Consider the following 27,514-nt stretch of genomic DNA (forward strand, 5'->3'; position numbering starts at 1 on the left):
TCAATTAGCAAATTACAATAAATAGCTCTGTATCTTGCTTAAAAATCTCATCATTATTGTTCATAATTGCAGTTTCTATGGCATTTAATATGTACAGAATCTTGTCTATGCATCTGTAACCTTCTGTCCATCAGGAATGACACAGCCCTTAGACATCTGTTGGTGGAAGACTACCCAAGGAGGGAAAACGTCATACTTACGAAGCTTGTGAGGCTTAGCAAAGGAAGTTGGAAGAATACATCAACCCGAAGAAGATGGCTTCCTTAACCTTGGACTGAACACCCAGGTGATAGAAGAGTCAAACCTATACTACAAGTACCTGTAGGTTGAAGTCTGTATCTTAATTAAATATTGTCATCATCATTATTTTTACTACTTGGACCTAGATACAACTTTTATAAGACTATTACAACACGTTCATGTAATTTGGTAAAATTATTAACACCAAAGAGGTCCCCATCTCTTTGATTTGTCTTAAATCTCCAAGTACTCTGCCAGTTGACTTAGTCACTAACAGAAGAGCCATTTACTGCTTTCAGTAACTTACTTTCTTGTCATTCTCTTCGTATACTAATACATTTTATATAATGAACTAGAACTGGCCAACAATTGCTGGGGAAATGGAAAAGAACAAATTTACCAATCTAAAAAGTATGAAAACTTCAAAATATCTAGATTTTTTCCTAAAAGTTATGAATATTGAAACAATCTACTTCCCTCGCTTATTTCCTGTTGAAGTGACCATGATTTAATCAAAGCAGCTTCTATTTTGATGAATATGCTTTGAGCTATTGGCAATGATAATCCATATGCTTCAATTTCACTATTTTCAATCAATAACCCTGGTCCAAAACTTTGAAGTCTCAATTTTTTTTTTTTTTTTTTTTTCACAACCAAAACCTCTAAAAGTTTTGGCCCTACCAGAAAAATTGTCCCACCAAAATAACACATATATCTTTCATGTTCATTAAATACCTCCTTTTGTTAAAGTGCTACAAAACCTCTCTGGAGTAGCCTATACACTTTAAAATCCGTCATCACTTCTGCCTAGAACTTGTAAACTGTTGATCACCTGAAAGAATGAGAAACAGGTTAATTAAATCATTAAAAATTGTGGTCTTTTGATTGTAAAACTAAGAATTATATTAACTTTCATCATGCTTGAGGTATCCTGGGGCAATGAGAAGGTCTTTGCCATTGTAGAAATCTGTAGTGTCTTATTACGGATATCTTTCTGAAATTCTTCACAACTCTCCGTAATAATAAGTTATTTTTATAAATTAATTGGCACCTTACAATAAATCGACTGTGGAGGTTAAACAAACCAGCTAGAAATGATATGGGACTTGCAACTTCATCCCATCAAGACTTGCTGAGAAGGCAGAAAGTTAGTTCAACACCCTCTTCAGCCAACCTCTCCTTAAGAAAAAGGAGCAGGATTAAAGTATGGATATAAAAGCGCAAAGACTTTCAATACTTTCCCAAAATCTGGTGAAATTCAAATAAGAGAAAATGTCAAGGTTTCCAGATCATCAATTAGTTTTTTGTCCTTTATGCAAAACAAAATGCCTTCCTCTTTTTCATTGTAAAAAAAATTTGAACTGGTTACATCAAAGAGTATAGAGAAGTAAAGAGTGGACAGTCGCGCGCGTCCTAATGGGAAAATTCAACTGCTGGACTGGTGGCGCCATCCGGCGGTGAGCGTGTAAACTTTGATAGCATTTGTTTGTGCTGGCATACACCACACTAATGTATAAGATGAATGTTAGCACTTCTGATCTTTTATTATTCTTTATATAGCAATGCACTAATCCGGATTGATTATTTACATATTCTATTGGAAAAAAATTTGTAAAAACATACAGCTTATCCTCTCTTTATCTATAACTACTGGTGCTAAACCACGTATCATTCAAAAGGTTAAAAATTATGAAGGGAAACAAATAAATAAATTAATAAGATATATCAGGCCAAACTATAAAGATATATCAGGCCAAACTATAAACAAACTGAAGTCCTCCATTGTAAATTGGTATCTATATTTTATCATACTGAAACTGATATCTTATTATACTGGCCTGGATGCACAACATTTACGATGTTGTAAAGTTAAGTTTTTGTTCGTTACATTACATTTTTGGGTTCTTTAAGGTTTTTTCAACATTAATCACATACCTGATCATAATAAATTATTTATTCAAACTTTTTTCTGTGACTGTTGACAAATACAAATATGTTTCTAACCATATTATTCAGAAATTAAATGGAAAACAGGAATATCTCAAGAAAAGCCAGAAAAATGAGGATACAAACACCATCGTAACTTAAGACGCCGCAAGTATGTTTAGTACATCTGGGCCCTACACTGCAAGTATACATTTCCAGTGTTACAGATGACTGAACTACATGAGATTTCAGTTCTTTCGGCCTGCAACTAAAGACTTTTGTTTGCATCTTTTAAAGTGTAATGAAGGCAGATGCCTACAAAGGTTGACAATGAAGAACCTGCAGTTGCACACACAACAAGCTAAAACTTTCCCCTGCATCATCTCCTCCACACTCATCACAAGTCTGTAGTGAACTCTGCTTATGTAGTAAATGTCCGAAACCATCTTTCCATACTCGTTTTCCATCTGAGTACTCAGGTCATAAAGGACTGTACTTAGCAGAATTAGCTCCTCTCCTAGTGTGTTACCATAAGTCTTCTTGGAAAGGAAAACATGAACAGGGTTGTGTGGATCAAGAGTACTTTGAAGCTTTGTCCTGCATTCTCTACAAACCTTGTGATGAATCTTATGCACAATGAAACCTGTGATATATGCTAACACATTGCATTCCTCAAGTGGTGAGTCTCCCCCTGGGAGGGTCATTACTGACTTTACTGATGAAGGTATTGGCAGAGAAGAATGTGTAAAATTTACTGCAAATTTTGTAAAACCTGAAGTCCCTATATTGTTCAGAGTTACCAAGAAGGTATCAGTGTCTTCTTAGCAGTTAGCACCAGCACTTAGGACCATACTAGCATCCCCCTTGACTTGGTGGAATGCACTCCTGAACTGACATGTATCTGGGTTGTCCCTGTGGCCACCTTTCCCCGAATTATTGAAAATAAATTCTCCAAACAATCTTGATTGAGTGTTGTTAATTAAGACAGCTTATACTTTAAATGTAACTCATCCCACAATTGTAACAGACCTTTGAACTTTGATTGCCATCTGCCATCCGGAGTGGCAGGGCAGCTTTCGTGGACCAAGTGATTTGATATCATCCAACCATGTGAGGCAGTTAACTAGAAATTCCTTGTGACCTGATTTCAGACTCGTGGCATGTTGCATTTTTGCATTACTGGTACGAGTTCCACTATTGAAACAGTTGAACAATTGGTCCATCTTCTCAAAGTCTGTGTACTCTTAAATCAACAAACAATACATTCCTCATCATGAACATTTGACAGTTTGTGATAGGGTGTCATATCAAACAAATTAATTCATTAATTAAATATGTAATAATTAAATAATTTAAACAAACTTTTACTTAGCACATTTCTCCCCATACCACACACCACCACCAATGCTCAAATTTTACAGGAAAGTTTGTATGACATCAGGAGCAGACGACAATGAAAGAGCAGACAAGAAAGAAGAATAAAAAAAGAAGACATCCCAAAGAAGAATCAAGAAAGAAAAAATCTAAGCGATTATGACTGAGAGTTTCCAGGGAAACCCAATTACACAAACAAATGCCGCTATATGAAATAGCTTGAGCAGTAAGAGAATGCCTGATTCGCTACAACAGCACTCGGTAACCATTGTAGTGTCTAGACAAAACATGGTGAAAGAAACAACCAAAGCAGCGAGTTTAGAGTACAGTATACTCTTTTGTCATAGGAACAACGAGAGAATGACCATCAACATATCTCATAATTTCGTTTGTGTGAGCTTAGTTTTGATAAAATGTAGCTGAAAACATATAACTCACCTTTCCTTGTCTTTGGGGAATCGAAAAAATAACTCAAGCCTTTTCTTTCTTGAATTACGGCAATTAAATCCAGCACACAACTGTGTCCCTGTTATGTTGTTGACATCTTCCAACTCCAATTGTCCGGCTGCCGGTAGAGCTGCCACCGTCCCCCGCAGTTACCAAGGGGAGGCACGAGTGTCCTTTCTTTACTTCTCTTTACTCTTTGGTTACCGATTTTTCTGTACAAAGATAGAAATAGGTTCATAAACTATAATTATAAACATCTTCAGTCTCGTTATCATTAACTGCACTTCACGGTATAAGTCCTTAAATAGCAGTTTTTGGGCTTCTGTCAGATTATACTGCATAGTTCTGCAATTCTGTTTCCCTCCTTAAAAGTTGTTCTTTAGTGCTGGAATGATTTATATATGTAGTGACTTTCTTAAATACCCTGAGAGAGAGGGAGAGAATTATGAATATTAAGCTGTTAACATTAAAGTATTTGCAGTAACATTTTTGTCATTCGAAGTCATTACGTCCATTCTTAAATTTTCATATAAATTTTCTCCACTAACAGGCAAAATAAGGTGAACATGATACAGCCCACAAAGACATTTGTAGTTCTACGATTCTCAAAGGAATCCAATTTAATATTCATTAAATACCTGCCTTGCTAGTTTTCAATTCGTATTGGTGACGTGATAGTCTCAAAATTTGTCCAGCCTCCCTGTACGTATCTGGGGTCTATATGTATAGGCAGTTCTTATAGCAGTACAATTTACAATTGTAAGAAAACCTCTGGTATATATTAAAAATGGACAATAAGCTTCTGTTTGAGCTGCACAATAAGATACCAAATCACTTCAAGTTTATATAAACATTCACTTTCAAATTCAGTCCATCCACACCTACCTGAATGGTCCTTAAAAGATTAATGAAATTCATGATGTGATGACTTCCACCCTCATTTAATACTTTGTGCTGTCTAAATAAATTTTGAGCAGGCAATTTTGCAAACCCTCAACCTGAATAAACCAAATCACTTTAATATGATATTTTAATGATAAAATAAAGTTTGTTCATACTTACCTGGCAGATATATATATAGCTGTATTCTCCGAAGTCCGACAGAATTCCAAAAACTCGCGGCACACGCAGTGGGGCCAGGTGGTTAATACCCATTCCCGCCGCTGGGAGGCGGGTATCAGGAACCATTCCCATTTTCTATTCAGATTTTCTAGTGCCACTGTCTCCTGAGGGGAGGAGGGTGGGCACTATGATTATATATATCTGCCAGGTAAGTATGAACAAACTTTATTTTATCATTAAAATATCATTTTGTTCATGCAACTTACCTGTCAGATATATATATAGCTGAATCCCACCATTGGAGGTGGGAAGAGACAGAATAGGATTTAGGAAACAAATATATGTAGGCGATTGACGCCTTGGTTCCTTACTTGTTAGCATAGCTGACTTCGTGATTACAGTCACCGAAGCCTGCTTCTGCTTTACTACAGTCTCCAGCAAGGTAGTGACCTATATAGCTGGTGAGTTCTAGATGATCTGTCCACGGGGCATGACCACAATGGGACTAGATCATAAGACCATACTGTGAGAGCAAAAGGAGCAACGACCAACCACCTGACGAGAGCATCAACTGCCGAAGGGACGCCAGATCGGTGGGAAGTCCCCGTAACCTACTTACAGCTTTCGACATGCCCTCTCCTGGTCCTGGGAGTCCGACAGAGGTCCAGGCCTATGTTAGCATAGCTGACTTCGTGATTACTGTCACCCAAGCCTGCTTCTGCTTTACTAGAGTCTCCAGCAAGGTAGTGACCTATATAGCTGGTGAGTTCTAGATGATCTGTCCACGGGGGCGTGACCACAATGGGACTAGACCATAAGGCCATACTGTGAGGGCAAAAGGAGCAACGACCAACCACCTGACCTAGAGCGTCAACAGGTCCTGCCGAAGGGACGCCAGATCGGGGGAAGCCTCCGTAACCCTCTTGCGGCTTTCGACATGCCCTCTCCCTGGTCCTGGGAGTCCGACAGAGGTCCAGGCCTAGAAGCGTTATGGGACCGATCTGACGTAAAAAAAAAAACAAAATCAAGATTAAAAAAAAAATACTTCCTAACCTCTAAAGGATAGGATGAGTATCGCTCCTGCCCGCAACACTGTGTCTGCAGAAGCGACAACAGGTCCTGCCGAAGGGACGCCAGATCGGTGGGAAGCCCCGTAACCCTCCTGTGGCTTTCGACTTGCCCCCTCTCCCTGGTCCTGGGAGTCCGACAGAGGTCCAGGCCTAGAAGTGTTATGGGGCCGACCTGGAGTGCGGAAACGTATGGTCCTAGCGAACAGCAGTCTTCGTATGTCGTCTTCACGTCCCGCAAGTAATGTGAAGCTTAACACCGAATTGCCGCCAGAAGGTGGTACCCAGAAGATCGCAAAGGGACATGTTCTTCTGGAAAGCCACCGAGGTTGCAATGGCTCTAACTTCGTGAGCCTTAACTTCAAAAAGACTCAAGTCACTGTCTTGAACGTCGGAAAGTGCGTCTAAAATGGTGCTTCTAAAAAAGCACGCCAGTGCATTCTTAGAAAGAGGCAAATCCGGCCTCTTGACAGAGCACCACAGACTGTCCGAAGGACCTCGACTTTCGAGTCTTCTGCAAATAAAATTTGAGAGCCCTGACAGGACACATGACTCTTTCTGGTTCATGTCCGAGAATTTCCGTCATACCCTTAAATCTCGAAGGTCCTGGGCCAAGGGGTAGACGGGTTCTCGTTTTAGCAAGAACATACGGCTTAGAGAACATACTGCATTATGGCCTCTAAAACCTACATGATTATTGATAGCCTGAAGTTCACTAACTCACTTCGCCGTAGGCAGAGCAGTTAGGAAAAACACCTTCCTCGTCACATTCTTGAGACGCTGAAGAAAGAGGCTCGAAGGTATTTGACATAAAAAAAAAAAAAAATTTAGGACGACATCCAGGTTCCAGGGAGGCGTCCTGGAATGAGGTACCTTGACAGTCTCAAAGGATCTCAAGAGATCGTGAAGATCCTTGTTGTCGGCTGATAGTCTGAATGCAGTTAGACTCAGAGCGGGGAAGTTTTGAGGTACCTTTCGAAATGGGGCTGCCTGAGCAGATCTACCAAGGGACGTCCCCATAACCTCCACAGCTCCTGACATACTTCCTCGTGAAGGGTCCACTCGGTCGGTAGAAGCTGCCGCTGTCGACCGAGAAGGTCCGCGTGGATATTCTCCACTCCTGCAACGAACCTCGCAAGGATCGTGATCCCCCGCGCATGGGCCCAAAGCAGGATCTCCTTCGCCAGGGCGAACAGGGACCGGGAACGAGTTCCTCCCTGTTTCTTGAGGAATGCCAGGGCTGTGGAGTTGTCTGAATTTACTTGTACGACTCGGCCTGACACTTGGCTCTCGAAGGATTGAAGGGCCAGCAGGATCGCCCCTAATTCCTTGAGATTGATGTGCCAGGACACCTGTTACCCTCACCAGATGCCTGACACTTTCTCCCCTCCTAGTGTTGCTCCCCATCCCTCCCTGGGAGCGTAGGAAAACAACACCAGGTCGGGGCTCTGAAGGCATAGAGAAAACCCCTTCCGCCAACCTCGAGGGGTCGAGCCACTACCTCAGGTGAATCTTGAAAACGGGAGAGATCTTCAGGGTCTCCTCTAGATTCTCCTTGTCTATTCAGTTTTCCGCCAGGAAAAACTGGAGCGGCCTGAGATGACGTCTTCCCAGGGAAACAAACTTCTCCAGAGAGGAAATGGTCCCCAGCAAACTCGTCCATTCCCTCACCGAGCATATTTCCTTCCTTAGGAAGGATGAGACTTTTTCTAAGCATTGCTACTGACGTTCCTGGGATGGAAAAGCTTGAAAAGCCACTGAATCCATCTGAATCCCCAGATAGACGATGGACTGCGTCGGGATCAGATGGGACTTTTCTTCGTTCACTAGAAGTCCTAGGGACTTTGTCAACTCTAAATTCGCATTCAGGTCCTCCAGACACCTTGACTGTGAAGAGGCTCGGATGAGCCAATCGGCCAGGTAAAGCGAGATACGAATACCCGCCAAGTGAAGCCATCTCGCCACATTTCTCATGATAAACGTGAAGATCATGGGAGCTGTGCTTAGCCCGAAGCAAAGAGCTCTGCATTGAAACACTCGTCCCCCTAGTACAAACCTCAAATACTTGTTCTAATAGCTCGAAAAGGATCTGTTGCTTCTCTTGAAGGAATGAGGACGACAGATCCCTGGGCGACGTGCACAGAAGTGGTGAGTCGAGAAAGGGGATCTTGTATCCTCTCTCGATAACTTCAAGGGACCAGGTGTCTGCCCCTCTTACTCTCCAGGCTCTCGCAAACGAAAGAAGCCTGGCTCCTACAGGTGTCTGGAGGCGCTGCAAATCACTTCCTGCCCCAAGGTTTAGGCGGGGCTCCGCCTCTGAAAAGACCTCTACCTCGGGGAGAAGATCTAGAGGAAGAAGCTCCTCCACGAAAGGGCTTCTACTTCCTGGAGGTCTGACCCGACAACGACATCAAAGGGACTGCCGGGCGTCTTGACGAGTGGGCCAAGAGGTCTTGAGTGGCCTCCTTCAAAGAGTTCCTTGAACAAGGACTGGGGGGAAGAGATGGCTCGAAAACGGGGAGAACAGCAAAGCCCTCTGCGACGGAGAAACTGACTTTGCAAAAGTATGACGCCAAAGGCATCTGGTGTTCCCAGGCGGTCACCCATCCAAGTACTGACCAGACCCAACGTTGCTTAACTTCGCTGATCGCACGAGAAGCGGTGCTTTCAACGTGGTATGGCCGTTGGCTGGTAGGGCCATAGGCTGTAAAGTTACAGTACAAGGCCCTCTTCTTCAAGAGGCCCGTACAAAAGAGGGAAGCCAGTTCCTCTGAGCCATCCCTGACTGCCTTGTCCATGCAGTTCAACACGCTGGACAGCTCCCCCAGGCAGATCGAGTCGGGACTCCTAATCCTGACGTCTAGAGCCCCCAAACACCAGTCCAGGAAATTGAAGACCTCCATGGTTCGAAACAGTCCTTTCAAATGGTGATCCGTCTCCGACATAGACCAGGACACTTTGGCAGCCGACAGGAGGGACCTTCTAGGCGCGTCAACCAAGCTAGCGAAGTCTCCCTGGGACAACGAAGGAACTCTTGAGCCGACGTCCTCCCCGGTCTCTTACCACATACCTGCCTTGCCGCTCAGCTTGGACGGAGGCAGGGCAAAAGAAGTCTTGCCTTGGGTCTTCCTTCCTCCATCCAAGTGTTAACCTTCTTGAAGGCCTTCTTCGTCGCCAGAGACGAAGTCATCTTGACAAACCGGCGCTCTCCTCGTCTAGGACGAAGCAAACTGCGAAGGAGGAGAGAGAGTGGCCGAGGGTTTGAAACTTGTCGCCAAACAAGTCCTTAAGAAAGGCCGGCTAACACCTGGTAGTCCGTAGACGAGGAAGGGGGAGGCTGCTCAAGGACTGCAGGCTCCGACTCACAAGAGACTTCTCCCTCTTCAATGGGAGAAACGAAGGCCTTGCGGTCCAACACGCAGATGGGATCTACGCTTCCCCGCAGACTTTGATTGCTCTGAAGCTTCACTTCGAGCAACCAAAGAGGCGTCCTCCCGAGAGTCCATCCGAGCGTCCTGCACGGCAGCGAGAGGAGCGTCCTGACGAGCAGCTACAGAAGCGTCCAGGATAGCTGCTTGCGGAGCGTCACGATGGCGGTCCAGCTGAGCGTCCTGCACGGCAGCGAGAGAAGCGTCCTGACGAGCAGCTACAGAAGCGTCCAGGATAGCTGCTTGCGGAGCGTCACGCTGGTGGTCCAGCCGAGCGTCCTGCACGGCAGCGAGAGGAGCGTCCTGAAGAGCAGCTACAGAAGCGTCCAGGATAGCTGCTTGCGGAGCGTCACGATGGCGGTCCGGCCGAGCGTCCTGCATGGCAGCGAGAGGAGCGTCCTGACGAGAAGCTACAGAAGCGTCCAGGATAGCTGCTTGCGGAACGTCACGATGGCGGTCCAGCCGAGCGTCCTGCACGGCAGCGAGAGGAGCGTCCTGACGAGCAGCTACAGAAGCGTCCAGAATAGCTGCTTGCGGAGCGTCACGCTGCAGCAGAGCGTCACGATGGCGATCCAGCGAGCGGAGAACACGACTGGGAGACGAAGCATGCTTGACAGAAAGGCCCCCCAGTCAATATATTGAGAAATAGGCTACCTACTTGGGAAGTCTCAACTCCCGCTTAGCCTACGAGTACAAGAATTTGGCTCGCCTACGTTAGGCAGGTAGATTTAAATCAGTCTAGGCGAGATAAAACCTAAAAATTATGGTAGGTTATCTCCTCACCCTGACTAAAACTAATGTTTGATACCGATCTGAGTAAATTATGGCATCTTTAACGTTTACCGTGCTACTTTGAACTCGCGAAAGCGTTTGTTTACTTTTTACTAGGAGGCAGCCATTTGCCTACGTGACGTCACTCTAGTCCCGCTGCTCTCGGTAGACTATCTCCAAAAACAAACCTTACGTTTCCTTTAATAACTCCATAAGTGTTTGATTTTGTTGTAACAACATAGTTACGAAAACTTTATTGGACATATCCTCTTCAGCGTCCGCCTTACGAGTCCGTTTCACGACGTGCACTTTGACTGACCCAGCGTTACTATTGTTTCTTCTTTATTATCGCTTGACTCGCTCAATCTATGCACCTTCGCAATAGATAATATTTGTTAGCCATCTTCCAGATGCAAAAAGGAGCACTATTAGTGCGAGAATGAAATCCTGAACTAATAAATTAGCAGGGTGGGAGGCGAAGTAAGCGATCATTTATCAAGCAAACCTGCCCCCTACACCTCATGCATATAAAGTGAGGATCTACCGAAACTTTCGGTAGCCTCACCTTAAACTCATTCACACAACATACTCTGAAGCTAGCATAACTAGATCCAGACATCATCCAAAGAGCAATCAAAAGCAAATTCCACAAAAGCGTATGCCAATCCACAATCCAAAGACAAAACCAAAAGTCAAATAGAATACTTAAGTGGAAAATAACGAGTTTACGAAATCCAAAGACGGAGGTACTGAAAACAGTTGTTGACAGTACCGGCGACAGAGAAAATCTGAATAGAAAATGGGAATGGTTCCTGATACCCGCCTCCCAGCGGCGGGAATGGGTATTAACCACCTGGCCCCACTGCGTGTGCCGCGAGTTTTTGGAATTCTGTCGGACTTCGGAGAATACAGCTATATATATATCTGACAGGTAAGTTGCATGAACAAAATCAATTTTAAAAAAAATCCAGCCATACCTAAACAATTTCAACAAAGAACATTTAAATAGATAATGGCCTTAGTAGTGATAGTGATGCTCCAAATAGGCAAACTGACTGACATTAACTATGTTACTAATCAGTTTTTCTCACCCTTCCATAAACTTTTCACTAACTCTCAACCCATCCAGATTGAACAGTGGTCATCCCTGCAGGTGAAATCTGCCCATGATTACTAATCTGGATCAAGATAGTTCTAAATCTTCCAAGATCTAAGAAACAGAACCAAGATATATGAACTTCATGTAGAGTTACTTTCAAACACTGCTACTAAACTTCATGAACATGAAAATAACTCACTCTTATGTACACCATGGAGAAGTTTCACATACATTTAAAGAGATATAAAGCGACCATAATATAGACATTTTTATATTATTCATGAGATATAGTGTCCATAATATAGAAATTTCTATAATAAAATATTTCTTTAAATACTTACCTCTCTATTATGACAGCTGTATTTCCCGTGTCTGGCGGGAAGATGATAGTGTGTCAAGGGTAAAAAAATTAATAGCATAGTTTAGTTTGAACCGTATACTGACCCATCCCTTTCGGGTGGTTTGAGCATCTATAGTTTTCCATTCAGTTTTTTCTTCTGTCCACTTGAGGGGGGGAGGTGGGGGTGATTCATAACAGAGGTATTTAGAAAATAAATTTTATTATAAAAATTTCCATTTTTGAAATGAATCTTACTCTCTATTATGATAGCTGATTCCCATATCGAGCAAAGGTGGTGGGAAGGGTGCACGGACAAATTTAATAGCCCCCAAGAAAACTATAAAATTCCATCAGGAATAAGACGCTACTTACCTAATGATTAGCATCCATCTGCTGATACTGCTGCCCAGCAAGGACTAATTCATTAGGTAGCAAGACCTCTGAACAATGCTGGAGATTCCTTGCTAGGGCTACCACTCACGCCAATGTAAGTGGGACAAGGCCTGGTGCCTAAGCCAGCAGAGCAATGACGGTAGAAGACTGAAGGCCCTTATCTAATACTGTACAACATAGGTACCTTCATACTCCCCAAAACTCTACAATTTCCTAACTAGATAGGAAAGGTTGATTACAGCTACCCTAATTGTTCAGGATATGACTTCCCCATCTGGTATCAAAGAGGACAGACTGGGGATCACCAAAGAGCAAGGCAGAGGAAGAGACTTAGTCACTCTTGGGCCTGAACAGGGTTAGAAAAGAAAGGACTGCTCCTTGGGTAGTAAAGCCTACATGGCATGAAAAAGCCTGAAGTTCAAATACTCTTTTTGCCGAGGCCAAGGCTAACAAAAACAGTCATCACTGTCAAATCCTTAAGGGAGGCTGTACTCAAGGGTTCAAAATGGGGCACTGAATAAATAATGAAGTACTATACCCAAATTACAGCCCAGGGCTTTATTTGGAGACTTATGAATATCAATTCAGAAGGAGCAGATGACTTCCTTAATCCATGTTAGACAAAATATCTAAGCCAGGATGTCTCAATACAGCAGCTAACCTGGATCAATACTCTTCAATGGCAGAGACTGAAAAATGTGTGTTGTAGCTTAAGTAAAGTAAGAATTTAATAATGATATTCACAGAGGTATGGGTGCAGGAAAGCCTTCTAGCAGAGCACCCAGCCCTATATTGCCCACTGTCGACGCACTTCTAGAGTTAAGGATAGACCTCCTGCATTCCTTTGGAAAACACCAAGCTGGTAAGAGACGATAGTCTCTCCAAGCGGTCAGCTGAAGCTGTTTCAGAAGACCCTTCCATAGTGGAAGAAGCCTTGGGCAAATTACTATGCTTGAGAAGACCTTTCTATGGTGGAAGAAGCCTTGGGCAATCTACTAAGATGCAGGGGTCTGGGAACCATTCTGTGAATTCACAGTCATACAGAATTTTTTTAGCAACCTTTGTACCATAGCAAACAGGGAAAAATCATAGAGGTCTAGACAAGACCAGTCTAAAATTATTGTGTTGACAGCCTATGCCTGAGGATCCTGAACTGGAGAGCAGTACACTGGCAGGTGATTGTTGAACCTGGTTGCAAAGAGGTCCATTAAAGAAGTGCCCCATAGCTTCCACAGGTCTTTGCATTTGGATGACAGAATCTGTCCTTCCTGCTCAGTTGGTCTACCACAATTCTCATTTTTCCTGGCACAAACTGGGGTAACAGAAGGATCTTCCTTTCCTATGACAAGTGAGAATGCAACTCGAAAGGCAAAGCTAAGCTTCTGACTTTTTTCCTCATTGATTGTTCAGATATGCCAGCACTGTTGGATTGTCTGAAAAGTGTTACCTTTTTGCCCAGTACTAGATCCTCTAATGCTAGAGGGCCTTCTACACTGCCAACATCTCTAACTAATTGATATATACTGTACATACCTTTCTGCTGCAACTGCTCCTCTACCTACTGACAATGTGTTGGAATATAACGTGAGATTGGGCTCTTCAACTCGAGAGACACTCCCTGCAAAAGCCAAGGTCAATTGTTCCACCATCTCAGAGGGTCCTCTAACTTCCTTGAGACATGAATTTGAATAGAGTCCAGCTGAACTTCCTGTTCCAGTGCCTCTTGAGAAATAATTGAATTGGCTTCATTCTCAACCTGGCACCAGGAACCAAATTCTCTAGTGATGCCTGTGCCCTAACAGGGACAGCCATTTCTTGGCTGGCAAGGACGTGAAGGATAGAACCTCTTCTAGGATTAAAAGAAAGCTGTCTATGAATTTCTTCTTTGAGAAACCAAGAAATTCTTGGTATCCAGCAGTATTCCCACATAAAGGTTCAAGTTGGTATTAGATTGGAATTTGAAACATTTATCAGTATTCCCAACATACTTGTCAACTTTAAAAAGAGTATCTCTTGCCCTGAGGCTCCTTTCTAAACTGGACACTAGGATTCCCCAATCATCCAGGTAGAGAAGCATCCAAATACCTGACAGATGAGCCCACTTGCCCAACTGTGATCGGACTTGTTAAAACTTGAGGAGCCCAGCTTAGACCAAAGTACATTGCTGGACACTGGCTCACCTTGCCCTGAAAAACAAACCACAAATATTTCCTTGAATTTGGATGAATTGGTACATGGAAGCAAGCATCCATCATGTTCACTGATACCATCCAGTCTCCTTGCTGAATTGCTGCTAAAACCAAACTGGAAGACTCCCTGGTGAATGGAGTCAGGCGAATGAAATGGTTCAACTGGGAGACATCCAGTGCCAGTCTCCACTCTCCCGAATCTTTTGGTACCAGAAACAGGTAACGAGTCCAAGAATATTTCCACAGCTTCTTTTAGCCCAAGAGGGTCTACTTCCTCCCACAAGATTTGGAATTTCTCCTTATTGTGGAGATAAGGGGGAAACTCCAGAGGTAAACCAGCTAGAGGAGGCTGGGAAAGAAAGGGGATGCTGTATCCCTCTTTCAGTACCTCCACCATCTGCCTTCAGATCCTGCCAAGCTGAATAAAAGAGGCTCAACCTCCCTACTGGGGACTAGGGGCTTGATGCATCATTACTTATCAGGAGCTGGATTTTCCAGGATGCTTATTGCGCTTCCTGAAAGCCCTTTTGGGGTGGCTCAAGGGCCCAGATCACTTACCCGTTTGCCTGTGGGAAACCTTGAAACTTTGCGGTAACTGCAGAGGTGGCTGCTGCCATGGTTGTATATGCCTAAATGTCTGAGGGCAACGCAATAAAGATCTGATTCCACTTCCTCAACCTCTTGCACTATCGTACCTAATGCTGAGGTGTCAAGTAGAGAATGTAAGGGGTGATGTGCGATAACGTCAGCCCTCTGGGTTGAAGAGATGGAGGAAGCCAAAAAGAAAACAATTGTTCCCTTCGCTTGACAACCGCATTAGTCAAGGTGTGCACAGGCTCCCAAAGGAAGTCTGAAACTGCTCTATCTAAGCACCCCCCCCACCAAAAAAAATCACCAAATCATTCCCCAAGTGTTGTTTCTCTTGAGGAACAGTGGGAACAATCTCTTTGCTATTTCATATATGGATGCTATAGTCATTTCCAATAAAGGGCAACTGCCTAGTATCATAAGACATCGCTCTCCTCTTCCTCATAAAGAGGGGAAAATAAAGGGGAAAAACTTTTAGAAGAAACTTCTGAAGAAGCAGAAAAGCCACTGTGTCAAATCTGTTCAGTGCCAACTTAGCCCCTCTAATCCTGAACAACTGGTTCCTCAAAGAGATCAGGAAATTGTTAGCACAGACCTTAATGAGTCTCTGAACAGCTGATGATACTACCCGCTCTTCATCAACATCAGAGTCAATTTTGTGAGCCTCAGGTTCATTAGAGGGAAATCCTTGGGAAGCAGAGGTGGAAGCAGCAGAACCCTTGCTCCCTGAGATGAAGGGAGTTTCAACTCCTCTAAAAAGGTCTTAAATGGAAGCAAAAACCTGTTCCAAACCAGAGGAATGGTTAGCTCCACTTTGTGCCATGGCACCTGGTACCAAAGACTCATCTGCACAGGAAACAAAGCCTTCCTGACTATTCACGCCATCCTGCACTGACAGAGGTAACAGGAGGCAAAACTGAAATTCCCAAAGGAGCCTATCTCAATAAACTTGGCTGAGGGAAAGATACTCCAGTCTGCTCTGTTACTGCAACAGTAGCAATCAAAGAAGAAGGATCTGCTTGACTAACAGGTAAATAAGCTAAACCTCAGTGCTGAAAAGGCGACCGAGAATGCCTACAAGAGGCTCAAGAATATTGTATTTCAAAACCTGCCTTTGAGACTGGAAAGTAGCGTGAGGCACCCACTAAGTTGAATGCAGTTGGGAAAAATGCATAAACAGTGCGTCACTTAAGGTGACAGCGACTTGCGGCAGATTTGATCTTACAACACCTTTTCAGCAGCGTTAATGGCATTTTACAGCGCCATCAAAACAGCAAGAATAAGCATCAAGTTAACGGTGCTGTAACTTGATGCAGTACCAAGTTATGGCGTCAAACATCAGTGCCGTAAGTGCCATTTAAAGGCAAAGAACCAACTTACGGCAGAAATCAGCGTCACAACGCTGGAACGGATCCTCTGCCGTAAGTTGGTGACACACTGTACCTATATTCCATGTTGTGTTACAGCACTGCAATCCAACTGTTCTTTATGTATGGGGTATTACTTACTGTAGTTGCTAATGAATTATGTAAAGTAGGAACGTACTTGTCTGTACAGTAATGAAAATATTAAAATTAGTATTGTACATTACAGTAATGTACAGTCAACCCCCACCTATTCGCGGTTCTGGATTCGTGGCTTCACCTATTAGCAAATTTTCCTGTGGAACGTATTTCCTCATTATTCGCGGAAAACTCGCCTATTTGCAGAATATTCCATAAAGAAATATTCACTGATTAATGTATTTTCATATTTTTGTGACTAAATACATGTTTCATGATAAAACTTAAAATAGGTAGGCATAAGCATTTTTAGAGGGGGTTTTTGGTGTTTAAACTATCAAAATAGGCAGTTATAACAATTTTTAGAGGGGTGTCAAGTATTTGCAGATTTTTAATACTGTATACAGTATTAAAGTACAGTATTCAAGTACGGTAAATATACATTTTGTTATATACCCTGTATAAGTACAATTAACCGGAACATCGCGCCATAAAAAGACCATATTTTTTATGAATATATTTGGCAAAGCGCTGTAAAAACGAAACATTGTTAACTGAGTCTGACAGTAACCAGGGATTATCTGTAATGCCTACAGTGCAGTGCGTGAGGTGCACTGACAGCACTACTCCCTGAGGGGATTGTTCATGGTAGGTGCAGAGCTATTTAACTTGAAACAATTTTACTTCATAGATTTTCTCTTTCATACTGTTATTACATTATATAAACTGACCCTGAATTCCCTTATTATTTACAATTTTAATCGTCTTTAGCATTACTTTAATATTTCATCAGTGTTTACTTTAATCCATGAACATTACCCTTTTCTGCAACAATAACCCCCAAAAAGTTAGAGATGTTACTAAACTAATATTTACAAAAATTTTCTTGATCTTGCCGTGCTTATCTTTCGGTGACTGAGAGCCAACCTGCACATGACGTGCCAGGTTTACCAGAGGAAGAAGACGTAAAGCATGAACCACTACCACTTCCGGACATACCCTACTCCCCCGTGCGTCCAACAGTAGAAGGAGCATCACAGGGCATGGCCAGGGTATGGCTAACATGGAGGGAGGTCGCTGGCACTTCCTCTGCCGCAAGGGGGAATCCTGAAAAAGGACGACTAAATTGGGCCAGTAAAGCAGCAAGTGTCAAGGAGGTCACCTCCATAAACTTTTTAAACGTAGCCTTAAGACTAGCTAAATTGGCTTCTAATTTGCCAAATCTCATATCCTGAATATGGGGAGCTTTGAGAGAAGAAAATTTTGAAGAAGAAGCATTACTAGGAAAACAGGGAGAGCAGGAAGAGCTGCTATTTGAAAGGTTGTGAAAAATGAGAAACTTACTCCGAACCTCACTTCCTGTCCTAGTTAGAAGAAGCTTTTCTTCTTTTGTCTTTTTCTATTCTTCTCTGCTTCTCACATCTGCTTATACTGTAAATAAATATTCATTACTTCATCTGACCAACCAATACACTGATCGTTAACAGAGCAATCCTTGTTCCCAAATTTAACACATTGGTTGCGACCGTCGTAAACTGAAGAGTAAATCCGGATATTACACCCTCTTACCTTACAAACTCGAAATGACTTGTCTTTTTCCTCTTTGGATGACATCCTACAAAAAAAAAAAAAAAAAAAAAAAAAATCACACCAAATTCTGATAACGATCAAATCATCAACAAAATCATGTAAACACCCGCTAGTGCGTCCTCGCAGACCGACAAGAGAAAAAACTGAATGGAAAACTATGCGTGCTCAAACCACCCAAAAGGGATGGGGTCAATAGATGTTTCAAACTAAACTATCCTATTAATTTTTTACTTTTCACACACTACCGTGCTCCTGCCTGATGCGGGAAATACAGTTATCATAACTGAGAGGTAAGATTCATTTACAAAAAAAATAGAACTAAGAACTACAGGATTATTATAGTTCAACCACTGATTTAAGACAGATTCAAATGGCTCTCGTGGTATGTTTTAGAACTCCTAAAGTATACCACACACAGTACCTAAACTCATTAGTAGCTTTTACTCTGAAGCTATGGATGGGATTCTTCTCTCGAATTTTGCATGAAATCAGGGCTGGTTGTCTGTTCCAAATCTGCTGTTCAAACGAATTAGGATCAGCATTTCTTGTAATGTTTGAATTCCATCACCCTTCAAGTTAGATATATCACAATCATATTTGATGGTCACTTTACGAAAGTATGGGGAGAATGGGGTGGAAAGTGTTAGGGTGTCCTGGCTAATTTTGACCAAATTCATAAATCCAAGTGATACAAGTTATTGAGGTATTCCCTCTCTGATGTACACTACCCACAACAAGCGTCTACCAATTTAGAGGTTAGGGGCAGAGCATTTCAAGTACTTATTATAATTTTGAAGATATGACTCTGAATCATAACGTAATGAGTCTGTGATCTCCATTTGTTGAAATAAACTGTCTTATCACATCTTATGAATGGCCATTTATGGCCTTATACTCGAAAGCTCTGAGAAATCTTGAGAGTTTGTAATCAGCCTCAAAAGCAATTCTACAGACATTAATGGTTTATAGTTCATGAAGTAGAAAATTATACAGTTAACAACAAACTCCTTGGACAGACTACTATTATTTTTCTAAAAATCAAAACTTTGAACATCTGAGTAGTCTTACCTTCAGTTTCAGATAAGGAAAGGGGTAGCTGGAACACGTTTCATCACCAATTCATCCCTCAGTCTGAAATAAAGAGGTTGTCCTTAATACTGATCACACGAGATCAAAAGTATTTACATATTTTTTCCGAAATTTTAGAAGATTTGGATGCTACATTAAGTATGCGAAAAACTCTTTACTCCTAACCACATATACTACCACTAATATTTTTCATCAATTGTCTAAAAAAATCATTCTGAAACATCTGATCATAATTATTTTATCTAAATCATATGCCATTAAGGCTGACGAAGTTATACCATTAAGGCTGACGAAGTTAATCTAATAATATCCACACACAAGTTGATATATACCCTTATTAAAAGAGCTGTTATTTCACACTGAAAATCACATATAAATACACTAAAATGATCTTGAACAAATGTGTTGAAATAAATCCCCCAAGTTTCATAAACATACAATCCTTTCAGGATTTTTCCAAACATCTAACCAAACCTTAATAACATTCACATTCCATAGATATAATTTGGCTTTAAATTATGATTATAATGTTCATTAGGAATACTGTACCCTTATTCACATAAAAGTGCCAGCCTCTCATTACATCTACGCTGAAAATGAATCAGATACCTAAGACGACTACAGGACATGTAACCTACCTATTTTCAAGATACCACAGAACTAAAATTCTTAGTTTTTTAGACCACAATCTTCTCTATGAAGCTTCATCAGATTTCCCTGGATTCTTTTGTTACAAGTGTCTTTCCAGTGCAAAATGTACCATATATTACCACTTTGTGAATATTAGAGAGAATTAGGGATCCACTGACTTTCCATGGTGACTTTAAAACCAAAACAGCTCAGTACTGGATAAGGAACAAAGTAAATCCTGTTTGAACCAATGTCTCATTTCCATAACACATCAGCCAAATTAAGTCTATCAAACTTAAGAACATGAAATAAAAAGGTTCCTGAGCCTTAACCTTGAAAGGCAGAAAATAACTCTCTCATGACATTACAAAGTCTTGACGGAGCAGAGTTAACAGCAGGCTCAACCTTCAAGTATACAGGTAATCGTACTTTTGAATATTCTGGCCTAAGAGCTCGAGGCCATGCTGTTTCAAATCTTTAGAAAAAATGGGCCATATACAGAAGAGACCTACCATTAAATAAAGAACAGAACCTACCAAGATCATTTTTCTTACTATTACCAGTGACAAGTATCACCAAACTGCAAGCAAAATTGTTAGCAAAATCTGTTCACAAATTATACATTAGTCGGTATACATATTTGTCTTGAAGCTACAATTGGCTAAAAGTTTAAACTGGGATGATAGCAGACCCAAGATATTTCAGAATCTTCAGTGCCCTCCTGTGTGGATACAAGGTCTAAAGGAGGGACCACTCCTCCTCCACGCCATTTCAAGAAAGGGTCAGTGCAATTACAAGCCTTCTTAATGTCTGAGACTTTGTTACAAAAAGGAGATTATTTTGTTGGGTTGGTAATATCCCAACTATAATCAAAATGGGTATCAGCCCATTCACAGGCACTTTTCTCAACAATTTGTGGACTATTCAGTGCTCTCCACGTTAACTTAGTTATGTACAGAAATATGGTAGATACACATCATCAGAGGGAAACAATCAAGTTGAAAGGGCAGGTAGAGACGATGGAATTGGCCATATTGGTCACAGGCGGACTGACAAGGACGTTAATGTAACCATTGGTGCTGAGGACACTAGCTGGTTACTGACCAACCATGAAGAACAATATTAAATGTAACTATTTGTACAAGCATATTCTTGGCTAGTCAGCCAACTTGACTAGAAGGACGATGTTAAATTTCACTTTTTGTAGAAGCAACTCCCTTGTTGGTTAGACAACCTGATCAGGTCAAGCGAGTCGAAAGAGCCTTCAAAGTGGGAAGCACAGATTTGAGAATCATTTGAGGATAAATAACCCTGTTAAGGTATGCCTTCTTCCTAAAAGAGAAACAATTCGAGCTCCCAGCCTGCCTCAAGATGCCAGATGACGATCTTAAGCCAAGGGCGTGTGAGTTTAACACTGTAGAACCTTCTGCTGACAGCCACAATTACTATTCCATTTACCCGAGCAACTAGATAAAAAGGGACAGGAGAAAGTTGAACTGAAACAGCCTTAAGCACAGGACTGATCAGGGGATCATGTTTACTGTTCTGCACATTTAATAAATTTATAGAACTCAGTCTAAAGGCAAATAACCCACTTGGAAATTAGAATCTCCCTAAAAATTTTCTCGTGTGCACTTATCAGTTGGCCTATCTATTATGGAAAACTTAAACTTTTCCTGAGAAACTCTGACTGTTAAAATTTAGGTTTTAAATTTGAATTCATGGGTTTTAAATTGTCTAGTTAGTCTCATTTCAATTTAAATCTTGCTTGTTAGGAACTAATTTACTGCAAATATCAATAAAGAATTTCATCCTTCAGATGCTAACAAGTAGAATGGTACACATGCAAAATGGCCCAATAAATCTTTAGTCAACCAAGTTTAATAACTGCATTTATTATATGTGGACTAACAGTTCAACAAGATGTAAAAGTATCCCAGAGAGAGAGAGAGACAGACCCCCATTAATTCAAAACAATGTTCCTTTTAGATACCATAAATAACATTAACAGACCAAAGCACACTTTACTGTAGGTGATCTATCCACAATGAAAGATTATGACAAACTGGACACAGTTTGTCCTTGGGCAGAAATTAAACTACAACCCTTCCTGCACAGTGCTGGAAGTCGAAATTTTACTTTGAAATGTCAGAGGTGGCACTGTTAGTCTGTGAATTTTGGCCTAGATTATGACAAACTGGACACAGTTTGTCCTTGGGTAGAAATTAAACTACAACCCTTCCTGCACAGTGCCGGAAGTCAAAATTTTACTTTGAAATGTCTGAGATGGCACTGTTAGTCTGTGAATTTTGGCCTTTGGAAAGAAGTCCATTTATAAATAAATCAGCACAATACACAAGGTAGGGATTTTTCAGTGCAACCAGGAATCTCATTCAGCCAACACTTCCTTTTACAAAAATTCATTAGGACATATCATGATCTAGAGAGCCTGACATTGTCCATTAAATATTACAACACTTCTGAAATTTATCTGGAAAATTGCAGATCTAATAGAATAAATATAGAGTTTAGGCCAAAGGACAAGCACTGGGACCTATGAAGTCATTCAGCACTGAAACGGAAACTGACAGTAAACAGGTTTGAAAGGTTTAGCAGGAAGAAAACCTTGCAGTTGCACTATGAAGCAATTAATAGGAGAAGGTGGAAAGTAATGTAATGTGGAAGAGAGAATGTGTGCGGATGTACAGTAAAAGGAATGAAAGGGCTTGTAGCTAGGGGCCGAAGGGACACTGCAAAGAACCTTAAGTAATGCCTACAGTGCATTGCATGAGGTACACTGACGGCACTACACTCCTACAGGAAACTTCTTATCTATGGTGACCAAATTACTGAAATAGAGTTCATGCAGAATTATGATGTTACTCAGTGATTTCGGTCCTCACTGTCTGATCAGATATCCCAACTTTGTAAAGTTTTCTCTTTTGCAAAACTAAGAAACTCCTGACCTTAAAGATATTACAATAGGAAGAAAGTGACACTGATATAATAGGTGTATACTACTAATAAACATATCTAATATTATGAAGTAAAAATTAGCATTATGTACTAAACAAACTTTTACAATTAAAAAGACAGCTTTTACATATGTCTGATAAATCTAAGCACTTTTGGTGGGCCTGATGCTTTTGCTTCAAAAAACACCACAGGATGTGACATGATAATGTGTTTTCTTTAAGTTATCAAAGTAGTTCAAAAGCAGAAATTTTTGTCATAAAACTTATTTTTTAAGTACTTACCTCTCTGTTATGATAGCTGTATTTCCCGGTCAGGTGGGAGGACGATAGTGTGAAAAGTAAACAAAAAATTAATAGGATAGTTTAGTTGGAACGGTCTATTCTCCCATCCCTTTTGGGTGGTTTGAGCGTCTATAGTTTTCCATTCAGTTTTTTCTTCTGTCCACATGAGTGGGGAGGTTGGGGAGGTGATACATAATGGAGAAGTAAGTATTTAAAAAATAAATTTTATCATAAAAATTTCTATTTTTGAAATGAATCATACCTCTCTTATTATTATGATAGCTTATTCCCGCATAGAGCAAAGGAGGTGGGAAAGGTGCAAGGACAAATTTAATGACCCCCAAGAAAACCATAAAATCCCATCAGAAATAAGACACTACTTACCAAATACTGATTAGCAGCCACATGCTGTTACTGTTGCCAAGTGAGGACTGATTCATTAGGTAGCAAGACCTCTGAACAATGCTGGAGGTTCCTTGCTAGGGATACCACTCACACTCCGATGCAAGTGGGACACAAGGCCTTGTGCTTAGGCCAGCAGAGCAACGACAGTAAAAGAATGAAGGTTCTCACCTAATCAAACATAGGTACCTTAACACTCCCCAAAATTCAACAATTTCCTAGCTAAATAGGAAAGGTTAGAGTACAACTACCCTGATTGTTCAGGATAAGAGTTCCCCTGCTGTAATGAGGGGGCAAAAGAGCTCTGTACGATTCATACTGGATTTCCACATCTCGCAGATAGTGCGAGGTAAATATGAAGGTACGTCTCCACTGCGCCACACTGACAACTTTCTCCAGAGAAAGAAAGTGGTCACTATTGGTCGCACATCATGGAATCTTACTTTAAGCTGAAGGTAAAGGAGTCAAGTCTAGATTTGCATGCGCTTCTCTGACCAGAGCCTTGAACAGACAAGGGCAAGTCAGGCTTCCCAGGGCTGCAGAAAAGGTGGTTGACATTTTGCCTCCTAGTCCTTTGTAAATATAAAAGAGCTCTGACTGGACAGAAAGAAGTTTCTTCCCATCTGGTATCAAAGAGGACAGAATGGGGATCACGAAAGAGCAAGGCAGAGGTGAACTTAAAATAATTCTTGGCCCTGAAAAGGGGTAGAAAAGAAAAGACTGCTCCACTGGTAGTAAAGCCAAGGCTGCAAAAACAGTCTCTTCACTGTCAAATCTTTAAGGGAGGTTGTGCTCGAGGTCTCAAATGGGGGGCATGCATAAATACTTAATCACCACATCCAAATTCCAGCCCAAGGGTTAATTTAGAGACTTAGGAATATCAACTGGAAGGGGCGGATGGCCTCCTTAATATCCATGTTAGACGAAATATCTAGGCTAGTATGCCTCAATACAACAGCTAACATGGATTGATACCATTTAATGGCTGGGACTAAAAAATGTCAACTGTAGCATAAGTAACGTAAGAATTTGATGACGTTATTTACAGAGGTATGGGTGCAGGAAAGCCTTCTAGCAGAGTACCAAGCCCTATATACTGCGCAATGTCTTTGATACAGTGCCTCAGTCGACTTCCTTCTGGAGTTAAGGATAGACTTTCTGCATTCCTTTGAAAAACCTCTTGCTGGTAAAAGACAGTAGAGTCTCTCCATGCGGTCAGCTGAAGCATGTGGAGGTTTTGATGAAACCTCATACCTCTGACTGTTTGAGAGGACCATTTCTTGGTGGAAGAAGCCTTAGGCTATCTACTAACAGAGGTAGGGGGTCTGGGAACCATTCTCTGGATGGCCACCAAGGTCATTAAGTCATGCATGAATTCACAGCTATACAGAATTTTGCTAGTACTCTTTGCATCATAGCAAAGGGGAGAAAAGCATAGAGGTCTAGTTAAGCCCAGTACAGTATAAAAGCACTGCGTCAATTACCCATGCCTGAGAATCCTGAACTAGAGAGCAGTACTCTGGCAGGCAACTGTTGGACCTGGTGGCGAACAGGACCACTAGAAGTGTGCCCAATACCTTCCACAGGTCCTTGCAGACTTGTGGATGCAAGGTCCATTTAGAAGACAGAATCTGGTCCTCCCTGCTGTGTCTGCCACAATGTTCGTTTTTCCCGGCACAAACTTCGGTAACAGAAGGATCTTCCCTTCCTCTGACCAAGTGAGAATGCAACTTGTATGGCAGAACAAAGCTTCTGCCTCTGTGCCTTAGTGACTGCTCAGCTATGCCAGCGCTGTTGAATTGTCTGGAAAGTACTACGTTTTTGCCTAGAAGTAGATCCTCAAATGCTAGCAGGGCCTTCCACACTGCTAACATCTCTAACAGAATGATATGTGATATGGAGTTCTTGTTCCTCTGTGGACCAAATCCTGGCTAAACCCGTCCGCTGCAACCGCTCCTCCACTTTCTGATGATGCATAAGAATATAATGTGAGGTCTGGGCTCTTCAACTGGAGAAACATTCCTAGCAAAAGTCATGGTCAATGGTTCCACCATCTCAGCGGGTCCTCTAACTCCCTCGAAACCTGAATTTGAATGGATTCCGGCTGAACTTCCTAGTTCCAGTGCCTCTTGAGAAAGGAAAGAATTGGCCTCATTCTCAGCCTGGCAACCAGAACCAACTTCTCTAGTGATGCTATATGCCCTAAAATGAACAACCACTTCTTGGCTGGCAAGGTTGTGAAGGATAGAAATTTTATATAATTAAGAGAAAGTTGTCTATGCATTTCTCCTTCAGAGAAACCAAGAAATTCTTGGTGTCCACAAGCATTCCCAGGTAACCATGGTTCTGAGTTGTTATTAGATTGGAATTGGAAAAAATTATCAGCATTCCCAACATACTTGTCAATTTAAAAGAGCATCTCTTGCCCTGAGGCTCCCCTCTAAACTGGACGCTAGAATCAGCCAATCGTCCAAGTAGAGAAGCATCTGAATGCATAACATGTGAGCCCACTTGCCCAACTGGAATAGGGCTCTTGTAAAACTTGAGGAGCCGAGCTCAGATGAAAGTATCGTTGTCCAAAACTGGTACATCCTGCCCCAAAAAAACAAACTGTCCACTGATACCATTCAATCCAAGACTATTTTCACAGCTCCTTGAAGTCCAAGAGAGGCTACTTCCTTCTGTCCAAGATCTGGAACTTCTTGTTGTGAAGATTCCAGAGGGGAATTGGTTAAAAGAACCTGGGAAGAAAGGGATGGTGTATCCTCCTACAGTACCTCAAGCCAACCAGGGATCTGCCTCCAGATCCTGCCAAACTGAATAAAAGAGGCTCAACCTCCTCCTACCGGGGACTGGAGGCTTCATGCATCACATTATCAGGAGCCGAGTTTCTATGGCACTTATTGTCCTACCTGAAAGCCCAAAAGGCTGGCCCAAGGCCCCAATCACTTGCCCACTTGCCTGGGGGGGAACCTTGAAACTTGGGCTAACTGCGAAGCGGCTGCTGACAGGCTGTGTACAGTATGCCTAAATGTTTGAGATCGATGCAACAAAGATCTGGTTTCCACTCATCAACCTTTTGCACTTTCGTACCTAATGCCAAGGCTTCGGTAAAAGAACGTGAGGGGTGATGTGCGATGTTAACTTTATTTGTCGAAGAGACAGAGGAAGCCAAAAAGAACACAATTGTTCCCTATGCTTGACAACCACCTTAGTAAAGGCATGCATGAAAGTGCGCTCCCTAAGGAGCCAAAAAATTTGCAGAAGAGCAGAAACGATCTCACTTTCCGATAAAGGGTAACTGCCTAACATTATATGACATTGCTCTCCTCTTTCTCATGAAGAGGGGAAGAAAAGGAAGAACTTTTAGAAGAAACTTTCTGATGGAGCAATTTAATCACAAAGTCAAATCTGTTCAGTGCCAACTTTGCCCTGTTTTGGGAGACGGATGGGGACATGCCTTTGGTTCCAGCCTAGTGATCCTAAGGGATCTCGAATCCTGAACTACTAGGTTCCTCAAAGTACTTGGAAATTTGCTAGCTCAAACCTTAATCTCTAAACAGCTGAAGATACTACCTGCTCTTCATCAGCATCAGTCAAATTCACAAGCCGCAGCTCATAGAAGGAAACCCTTGGGAAGCAGGGGTGGCGGTAGCAGAACCCCCTGCTCCCTGAGATGAAAGGAGTTTCAACTCCTCTAAAAAGGAATTAAATGGAAGCAAAGAAAAAAAACCTGTTTCATACCATCTGCACAGGAAACAAAGTCTTCCTGACTATTCACACCACCCTGCACTGACATTGAGGTAGCAGGAAGCAAAACTGAAAATCCCGAAGGAGCCAACCTCACATAACTTAGCTGTGGGGAAGATCCTCCAGACTGCTCTGCTACCGAGACAGTAGCAAAGAAGGAGCTGCTTGGTAACAGGTGAATACGCTGAACCTTTTCGCTGAAAAAGCAACCGAGAACACTTAAGAGACTCGAGAATGCCTAAAAGAGGCCCAAGAATACTTCGAATCATGCCGCGGAGACTAGCAAGCAGCCTGAGGCATCCACGATGTACAACGTGGTTGAAGAAAACGTCTAGAATGCTTAAGTGTAGCCCAAGTCAACAAAGAAGGG

The 27,514-nt window shown here is 42.0% G+C and overlaps 1 protein-coding gene, 1 long non-coding RNA gene and 1 other non-coding gene across 9 annotated transcripts in view; 1 reads left to right on the forward strand and 2 right to left on the reverse strand.

Moving 5' to 3' along the window:
• LOC136840624 (uncharacterized) overlaps positions 1-898 on the forward strand; it is a 37,075-nt gene extending 36,177 nt beyond the window's left edge. Inside the window, exon 5 of one of the 2 annotated variants that reach the window (XR_010853669.1) lies at positions 135-898. This is a non-coding gene — a long non-coding RNA (uncharacterized lncRNA). The remainder of the gene's footprint in view (positions 1-134) is intronic. The other variant, XR_010853668.1, reaches the window with a different exon arrangement.
• The window catches only part of LOC136840622 (uncharacterized), a 513,636-nt gene that overhangs the window by 9,022 nt on the left and 477,100 nt on the right, over positions 1-27,514 (reverse strand). For 2 of the 6 annotated variants that reach the window (XM_067107333.1, XM_067107332.1), the window contains exons 2-5: positions 19,085-19,147; positions 3,979-4,199; positions 976-1,072; positions 201-319 (exon numbers count right to left, since the gene is read on the reverse strand). Coding sequence is in view for 1 of the 6 variants with exons in the window: in XM_067107337.1 (XP_066963438.1) it covers positions 19,093-19,147 (55 nt within the window). In the remaining 5 variants the exon portion in view is untranslated. Of the gene's footprint in view, positions 1-200; positions 320-975; positions 1,073-3,978; positions 4,200-17,302; positions 18,187-19,084; positions 19,148-27,514 lie in introns of those variants that run through there. The other 4 variants (XM_067107335.1, XM_067107336.1, XM_067107334.1 and 1 more) reach the window with 3 other exon arrangements.
• On the reverse strand, positions 8,687-8,805 carry LOC136841324 (5S ribosomal RNA). Its single transcript, XR_010853881.1, has one exon. It is a non-coding gene; the product is annotated as a 5S ribosomal RNA (ribosomal RNA).

Source organism: Macrobrachium rosenbergii, chromosome 8 (genome assembly GCF_040412425.1).
Source record: "Macrobrachium rosenbergii isolate ZJJX-2024 chromosome 8, ASM4041242v1, whole genome shotgun sequence".
In the NCBI taxonomy this organism is placed as follows: domain Eukaryota; kingdom Metazoa; phylum Arthropoda; class Malacostraca; order Decapoda; family Palaemonidae; genus Macrobrachium; species Macrobrachium rosenbergii.